This window comes from Indicator indicator, chromosome 13 (genome assembly GCF_027791375.1).
Source record: "Indicator indicator isolate 239-I01 chromosome 13, UM_Iind_1.1, whole genome shotgun sequence".
NCBI classification, from domain to species: domain Eukaryota; kingdom Metazoa; phylum Chordata; class Aves; order Piciformes; family Indicatoridae; genus Indicator; species Indicator indicator.
In genome coordinates this window covers 26956865-26965763 of record NC_072022.1, presented here as the reverse complement: position 1 = coordinate 26965763, position 8899 = coordinate 26956865, and the positions used below count along the sequence as shown (strand labels likewise).

The window sequence follows — 8899 nt, the reverse complement described above, 5'->3', positions numbered from 1 at the left end:
TGGATGAAATTATTGGCATTTAAAAAGAAGAAGAAACGAAGAGAAGTGGTCACAAGCAGGCTTCAATTTGGCTTGCTTGGGGTGAGGAGCTCACTGCTTAGCGATCCAGTGTGGGGTCAGCACTTGGCATCATCCTCTCCTTCCTCAAATTCTCCTCAATTAAGAGCTCATTTAAGCACGTTGGGGCTGTTCAGTCTTGAAAAGAGAAGGCTCCAAGGAGACCTAACTGGCCTTCCAGGATCTGAAGTGGACCTACAAGAAAGCTGAGGAGGGACTTTTTAGTGTGTCAGGTAATTATAGGACTGGGGGGAATGGAGCAAAACTAGAAATGGGGAGACTCAGATTGGATGTTAGGAAGAAATTCTTCCCCATGAGGGTGGTGAGAGACTGGCACGGGTTGCCCAGGGAGGTGGTGGAAGCCTCATGCCTGGAGGTTTTTGCAGCCAGGCTGGATGTGGCTGTGAGCAACCTGCTGTAGTGTGAGGTGTCCCTGCCCACGGCAGGGGGGTTGGAACTGGATGATCCTTGAAGTCCCTTCCAACCCTGACACTTCTAGGATTCTATGTCATTCTGCTGCAGAGTGGGTGATGATCCAGGCAACAGGAGCTTCCCAGGCAGCAGCGGTTTCAGGTGAGGTTAGGGAGCACCCAGTTGTCCCAGCTCACTGTACCCTACCCAGGACAAGGAAGTATCAGATGTCCAAACTCATTGCATTCATAGCCAAAACATGAAGATGATCTTGGCTGGTCCTGACATCACAACACAGCCCAGGGGACCTGCACCACCACCATGGTGCTGGAGCTGAGAACACGAGGGTGGAGAGGAGCCCAGGGTAAGGCAGGGGCCTTGCAAGCAGGTGTGGTGAGACAGCACTTATTTAAGTGGGGAATACCAGCATCTGCTTATGCAAATAATGAATTAATTATGAATGAGTGAAACTGTGCAGTAAATGCTAACGAGGCTTGGCCGCCCAGCACAGCGTGGCACAGCGCAGGGCACTGTGTGCTGTACAGGAGCAGCTAAATGGATCATTATGGAGATAAAAGGGTGCAAAGACCAGCCCAGAGCTGCCAGCAAGCTGTGGGGATGATCAGTGTGCCCATCCCTGCCTACACCCACTCGCTCTGCACAGGGCTGTGGGGTCTGCATCAGCCTATTGCCCTGCCATGACCCCACTGCTGACTCTGGCCACCAGCACAGGCAAGGGGGCAGGGTGTCAGGAACAGACACCCCCATCCCTTCAGCCACACAATAGATACCCTGTCCCCACCCCAGTCTCTGCTCCCCACCCACCACTGTTCCCCATCCCGTTAGCATAATAGGTGCAGCAAAGACCCAGCTGACTGTGAGTTGAGGAGGAGGAGGAGAAGGAGGAGGAAGAGGAAGCACGCTGCAGCAGACTGCAGGAGCACAGCCCCCACCTCCCAGCCTCTGCCCCCACGTCTTCATCTCTTTTTATAACTTCCTTTTAGCACAGGGATAAATTTAAGCTGCTAATTTCCCTCACAGAGAACAAAGCCCTTGCCCAGTTCTGCGAGGTACCATCACGCCCAGGGACGCTTTAAAAATAAGCAGCAGCGACGACACAACCTGGCTATTTGTCAGACTTGTCTGAACCTCCCCTCAGTTCTGGCACCTCAGACAGCTCTGTCCTTGCGACAGGGACAACAGCTACACATTTGCACTTCTAGCCTGGGAATGTCGCTGCAGAAGCCAAGCCCACACACACATCCCACGGGTGTCACCCCCTGAAACAGAGGAACATCTGGGGGCATCAGGGGGTTGCCTAGCAGGGAACACGGGCAACAAACACAGACAGACACAAGTGAAGCTCATGCGGTGCTCTGGCCCCCTGCACACGTCATCCCGAGAAGGACACAGGCAGCAGGGCTCCGGCAGCTCCCGGGCACGCCGCTGGGCTTCGCCTCCGTGGGCGTCACGCAGAGAGGGAGAGACCATCAGCTGCAGGAAAACTCTTGCACGGTACCTCTGCAGATAAACTCTCACAAAACTTTCCTGGCAGGGAGGGAAGGTGCCAGCTTTTCCCCGTGGGGGTGTGCCAGCACTTCCAAGTCTCAGCTGGGTGCTGCCGCTCCCCTCCCAGCCCTCCCCTTCCCGGCTGCAGAAGGAGGTGGAAATGTCCTTCTCTGCGAGGTCCCTGGAGCTGGTCACTGATGGGCTCTGAGGCTCTGGAGGAGACAAGCAGAACTCACTTCTCTTTCACCACAGCTTCACAAATGTTACTGCAAACAATAATTGCTATGGCACAGCCCTGGTGAACTGCGGTGGTGCTGGGAGCCAGGCCATGGCTGTCTCCACAGCTCAGTGTCTCTGTCAGCAGAGGGTCAATACCTGGGCAGCCAGCAGCAGTCTCATTGCTTCCTGGCACCTACTCAACCAGCTCAGAGCCTGGCTTGTGTCTTCCCATCTGTCCCAGGCAGAAAAATGAGCTCTCTTCAGAGTGTCTTCAGACCACACACCAACCTTCTAAAAAAGATTTTTTGGGGGGGTACATTATTTATTGGAGTCTTTGAGGCTGCTAAAAACAAGTGGGACAGTCACATCCTGACATTAAAAAAAAACATTATAGATATGTAACTTAACATCTTTGTAAATTACCCTGTGCTATTGAAAGCACAGGGAAAGAAAAAATCAACTACATATATTTGTATAAACTTCCACATCATTCCAGTCTGTTTGTGAGACTGGAAAAAGATCTTTGAGGTCCTCAAGTCCAACTCTTAACCCCGCACTGCCAGGTCACCACCAAACTAAGTCCCTCAGCGCCGCATCTCCACGGCTTTGAAAACCCTCCAGGGATAGGGACTCCGCCACTGCCCTGAGCAGCCTGGGACAGGGCTAGACAAACCTTTTAGGGAAGGAATGTTCCTCACGTCCAACCGAAACCTCCTCTGGAGCACCTTAATGCCTTTTCCTCTCGTCCTATCGCTTGTTCCTTGGGAGGATGCGGAGGGGAGAGGGAGGGAACAAGGGGATGGAGGGCACAGGTGACGCGCCTCGCACTTTCCCATGCCCTGCCGGCACCACCGGCGCTCTCGTTCCGCCGGCGAGGTTTGGGTACTAACGACACGTGCTTAACTAATTACCGTCGGCCGCGCCGCGTATGCGGCGAGGGGCCGCGGACCGCCCGAGCCGTGCGTGGATCCAGCAGCCGCGTACCACCAGCGCCACGCCGCTGCCCACCGGTCCCACCGGCCCCGCCGCTCCCCCCGAAGCCCCCCCGCGCGGGGCACGCCGGGAGCGGGGCGGAGGCCGCGCGCAGCCGCCGCTCCGCCGGCACCGCCCCCGCCCGTCCCTCCGCGGGCCCGATGCTGGTGTCGGCGGCGGGGCGCGATGAGCCGCCCGTCTTCCGCCGGCCCAGGCTCTAGCAAGCCCTGCGGCAAGCAGCAGCAGCAGCACGCTCCGACCCCCGCCGTGCCCGCCGCCGTCCTACCGGGGCCCGGCGGGGCCTCCCCGCCGCCGCCGCCCCCTCCTCCGCCGCCGCCTCCCCCACCGCAGCAGCAGCAGCAACAGCACCACGAGCTGACCTCGCTGTTCGAGTGCCCGGTCTGCTTCGACTATGTCCTGCCACCCATCCTGCAGTGCCAGGCCGGGCACCTGGTTTGCAACCAATGCCGACAGAAGCTGAGCCTCTGCCCCACCTGCCGGGGCTCCCTCACCCCCAGCATCAGGAACCTGGCCATGGAGAAGGTGGCCTCGGCTGTCCTCTTCCCCTGCAAGGTAAGGGGCACCCCCTGCCCTCTGCTTCTGTTGCCGTTATCTGTAGGTGTCTTAGTGCTGGGACTCCCTCAGCGTCAGGAGCTTGCAAGGTAATGAAGAATCTTGGCGATGGGAATAGGACCATCCGGGCTCCCCTCCATCACCGTCCCTTTGCCCTCTGTCTTAATTGCTTGAATGATGTTGACTGTGGCTATGGGCTTGATTTTTCGGGGGGCTGAAACCCGATTGTTACTAGCTTTCTGAAGAGCAGTGATGCTCTGTGCCTTGGAAGCTAGGATGGATACCTTGCACGAAGAGAGTTCTTCACAATCCTTCACCACAGCCAGCCCTAACTGGAGGTGTTCCCAAGCCTCCAGATGGGTCTGGCCCTTTAGAAGAAAAGTCAATTAATTGTGCTCTGCTTTTGCACTGTGCTTTGTGGAAAAGTCTTTCTGCACCTCTCAGCCCACACTTTGCCTTTCAAGAGTGGAAGGCAGAGTGAGGCTGCACATCAACTAACAAGGCTGAAGCAATGCCAGGCTAATAACTTCAATTCCTGTAGCCAGGTGGCCAGAAGTAGGCAAAACCTCTGTTCTTAGACAACTGCTGCTACAACAATCAGTTTGAGGGGAAGGATGACAGGTTTCCCATGAAGGCACACAACCTGCAAACAGAAATTGCCCATTGGTGTTGTTATTCTTGTACACAGATTTATTCCTGTGTGTTGTCCAGTGCTGCCTCTACAGCCTCTTCCTTTAAACAAACACAAAAAACCGTTGCTTTAATGCTTCTAAGCAAATACACTAAACCTAAATAAGGTCACACTTCCTATTTCCAAGATGTAGTAGACTCTAATAAAGCAGAGAGATTTATTTTTCCCCTCTGGTGAAAAATGCAGCTTGCTTGATTTTTAATTGAGCAGACATCCCTTACACAGGGGATCTGCTCACATCACTCAGCCTGCACATGTGCAGAGCTTGCACAGCCTCTGAGTCCTCCCTGGGTCCCTGAGTGCTGCTGACACAGGAGTGGGCAGGCCTCCTGTTTTCCAGCAGTTATTTGTGTCTCCTGCTGCTTGATCCCAGAGGGAAAGCAGGAGGGGTTTGGGCTTGGCAGGCTGCTCCCAGCTCTGCCACTCATCTCCCAAGTGGCTTCAGACAAGTTACTTTGCTGCTGTCCCTGCCTGCCTTCCTTGACAGGGCTGGCAATGTTGGCCTGCCTCTGCTGAGCACTTTCCAGCTGCTCTGATGGTTCCCAACTGCTTGAGGACGCTCAAGAAGCCATCCTGTCAAAAGTGAAGCCCAGGGCAGCACGCACGGCCTGACATACGTGGTGAGAACATGGTGTGCTAAGTCATGTGTGGTGATGAGCTCGGAGCTGACTGGTTCCTCTTGGGGTGAGAATGCAGTGCTAAACAAATGGCTGTGAAAACAAGTACACAGCCTGGGATGCTGGAAGCGAGGAGAGGGCAATGGGAAGGCAGAAACCAGCCCTGCCAGCCCAGGTGTCAGTGGCGCTCACTCCTGTGCTGCTGACCCCACGCACAGCCCCAGCTCCGTGTCTCAGGGGCACAGTCAGGGTGCACAAGGTGCACAGACCTCAAAGGTGTCACGTAACCTGCACACAGCCCTGCTGAAGGCTCTGTTAAAGATCAGCAACGTTGGCCAAGCAGCGTGAAGGCAGCAAGTCAGCTTTTCTGTTCATGGCCCAGTGTTGTAGGTCTCCTCACCAAAGAGCCCTCGGGGATGCGTTTGGGAGCACACCACCATCAGACACCTCTCAGCACTGGTCATGTTCATGTCCATGGCTGGGTTCATCCCATCAGCTGCTTGCACATTCTCACTCTTTGTTAATGAGGTCAGCCTGGGAGCTGCTGCTCCACACCCTGCGTGACAGAAGTGTTCAGGGGGTTGTGTCTGTGGGAAATGCCAGCAGGGCTGGCAGCACACCTACCTGGGTGGCAGGGCAGACCACACAGGGCAGAAGGATGCCTCCTTCTGCTACAATAAAGCTGTTAGCTGAGCTCTAGGGACAGGGGCAGACACCCTAAGTGAAGGCTCACATTAATGCCATGCCTTGAACATGCTGCCTCCAGCAGCACAAGGTAGAGTTTCTGTCCCAGTATTCCTAGTGCCCAGCACAGTGATTTGCATATTGAGCATTTAACCTTTAGAGCTGAAACTTCCTAGCCCACACGCTGGCCCAGAGATAATCACTTTTACCTTGGTTGTGTCTGTCCTGAAGGAGCAGCATGGTCTCATGGGCAGCTGAACTGTCTGCAGAAACAGGAAAAGTGTTCCCCACTGTAAAGCAAATTAATCAGCTCTCCAAGCTGCCCACTGCCATTAGAAGTTAGATGGTACTTAGCTGCGTGGAAGCTTTGCACTTGGCGACAGATCATCTGCTCTCCTTCCACTCCTCACAACTGCAGGGTTGAAACTGTTCCAGTGTTCAAAGAAAAAAAAAAAAAAAAAAGCTGTGGGCAATCTGCATTTGAATTTACTGGGAGTGCTTGAGCTCTGTGATGGTAATAAGGTACATCTATTAAAAATGCTCCACTCCAGTAGCTGTTTGCTGAAACTGGAAACCTTTGTTCTTTTTAAAGAAAAAGGAAAACCCAAACCAGGACCACTTCAGCTGAGCTGGGCCAACCAGATCTAACTGCAGCAGTAAACCCACCTACAGCTCAGCTTCTCCTTTTATCTGAGTGCTTGCTTTAGGAGAACATAGCCACAGCAGACAAGAACAACTCATTTTTAAGTGGAAAAACAGAAATAAGTAAAGTTCAGCTCTGAATCCAGGGCTAAGTAGAATCATAGGATCACAGGATGTTAGGGGTTGGAAGGGACAATCAGAGATCATCCAGTCCAACCCCACTGCCAGAGCAGGACCATAGAATCCAGCACAGGTCACACAGGAACACATCCAGATGGGGATGGAAAGTCTCCAGAGAAGGAGACTCCACAACCTCTCTGGGCAGCCTGTTCCAGTGCTCTGGGACCCTCCCAGTGAAGAAGTTCCTCCTCATGTTGAGGTGGAACCTCCTGTGCTGCAGTTTCTCTCCATTGTCCCTTGTCCTATTCCAAAGTGCAACAGAGCAGAGCCTGTCCCCTCCCTCTTGACCCTCAGCCCTCAGCTATTTATAGACATTCATTAAATCCCCTTTCAGTCTTCTCCAGACAAACCAGCCCCAGGGCTCTCAGCAAGAAGTATCTAGTGTAGAGCTTGCCATGAGGAGCAGCGCTGTGGCTGGTGGCCAGGGTGGGCAGGTGACAGGTGGGAGCAGCAGTGCCTGTGGCTTGTGCCTCTCCTGACTGCTTCTGTTTGGTCTCTTCCCAGTATGCCACCACAGGCTGCTCCCTGACACTCCACCACACAGAAAAGCCAGAGCACGAAGACATCTGCGAGTACCGGCCCTACTCCTGCCCCTGCCCGGGGGCCTCCTGCAAGTGGCAGGGCTCCCTGGAAGCCGTCATGTCCCACCTCATGCACGCCCACAAAAGCATCACCACCCTGCAGGGAGAAGACATCGTCTTCCTGGCCACGGACATTAACCTGCCGGGGGCGGTTGACTGGGTGATGATGCAGTCGTGCTTCGGCCACCACTTCATGCTGGTGCTGGAGAAGCAGGAGAAGTACGAGGGCCACCAGCAGTTCTTCGCCATCGTGCTGCTCATCGGCACCCGCAAGCAGGCAGAGAACTTTTTCTACAGACTGGAGCTGAACGGCAACCGCCGGCGGCTGACCTGGGAGGCCACCCCGCGCTCCATCCACGACGGGGTGTCAGCCGCCATCCGCAACAGCGACTGCCTGGTCTTCGACACGGCCATCGCTCACCTCTTCGCCGACAATGGCAACCTGGGCATCAACGTCACCATCTCCACCTGCTGCCCCTGACCCGCCCACACCTCCTGCTTCGCCTTCTGCTGTCCTTTAACGGTTGATCCTCAACTGCATCGTCGCCTGTGCTAAGGTTCCTAACTCGCCCACGGTTTGGTTTGGTTTTTTTGTTTTAACCCTGGAGAGGAGAGGAGGGGAATGAGAGCATCCTGTAAGTCATGCAAGGGGGCGGGGGAAAAGGTCTTTTTAAAAATTCTCGGGTGCCTTACACACACAGTCACCTTTTCTTTTTTTTTTTCCTGTTTTTAAGTATCTTGTATGTGAAGAGTGTCTTCCACTAGACATGTGGCTTAAGAGACCTGAAGGACTGCATTCCTGTTGGGAAGCGCACCTGAAAGGCCTTTCCAGCAGGAGCACAGATTCACTCTCACTGGTGAGCTGTAGGAACAGCTCTCCATAGGTGGGAAACGAAAGAAACCCAATCAGCCTCTCACAGGGGAGGCCATGAGTCAGAGGGGAGCAATAGGTACCTCGCTGTCCATACTCCATTTCCTGTTACCCTACCGAAAAGGGACGGGCACTGGATCCAAGAAAGCAGGGGAGGAGTGGCTGGGTGGAGCAGGGAGGTTACACAGGCCGTGGGAAGCACCAGCTCCCATCCCTTTCAGGGGATTAGTGAGCCCAGTGCACTCACAGCCACTCAGCCAGGTACAGATGAAAGAGGAGACCACCTCAAAGGCACCTTCAACAGCTAGAGCCAACAACAGAGAAATATACTCGAGCTGTCCACATGCAGCTTCCCTCAGAGACAGACTTGATTATTGTAAAAGGATGAATAACATAGCAAGAGCTTTATGGCCAGTGTCACATCATTTGCTATTTAAGTTCTGTTGCCATATTTACTTTTATTTTGTAATAAATATTTTGCAAAAACTACCCTGCAGAGCCTGCTGTGCTAAGATGCATGTGGTGTGGCAGCAGCTGTGGCTTCCTGCTGGTTACTCTGCCAGCTGGATCTGCTGGGCTTGCCCAGCACAGGCTGGCTCACCCAGCTAGGGGTGCTTCCCCCTGCCACCCCTCAGCTGCAGAGGGTGGGGATTTGAGTCCCAGGGGCAACAAGTGGCAGCCTGACTCATGCACACTGAAACCATGCGCTGTCACTGGAGCTGAGTCTGCCTGGAGCTCCCCCTCTGTGACCAGAACCTTCTGTCTGAATCACTCAAGAATAATACTGGCTCCACATATGGTTTTGCTGAGTGTTCAGATGTTTGCTGTTTGGAAGAGACAATGAGCTGTGAGGTGATACAGGGCCACTGAGCTGTTCAGCAGTAGGAAGCCT

The 8899-nt window shown here is 54.2% G+C and overlaps 1 protein-coding gene across 1 annotated transcript; it reads left to right on the top strand.

Moving 5' to 3' along the window:
• Nucleotides 1-3354: 3354 nt before the first annotated feature.
• Nucleotides 3355-7617, top strand: SIAH2 (siah E3 ubiquitin protein ligase 2). Its single transcript, XM_054386087.1, has 2 exons — nucleotides 3355-3741; nucleotides 7060-7617. The coding sequence occupies exons 1-2, from the start codon at nucleotides 3355-3357 to the stop codon at nucleotides 7615-7617; spliced, it is 945 nt and encodes a 314-aa protein (XP_054242062.1).
• Nucleotides 7618-8899: the final 1282 nt, after the last annotated feature.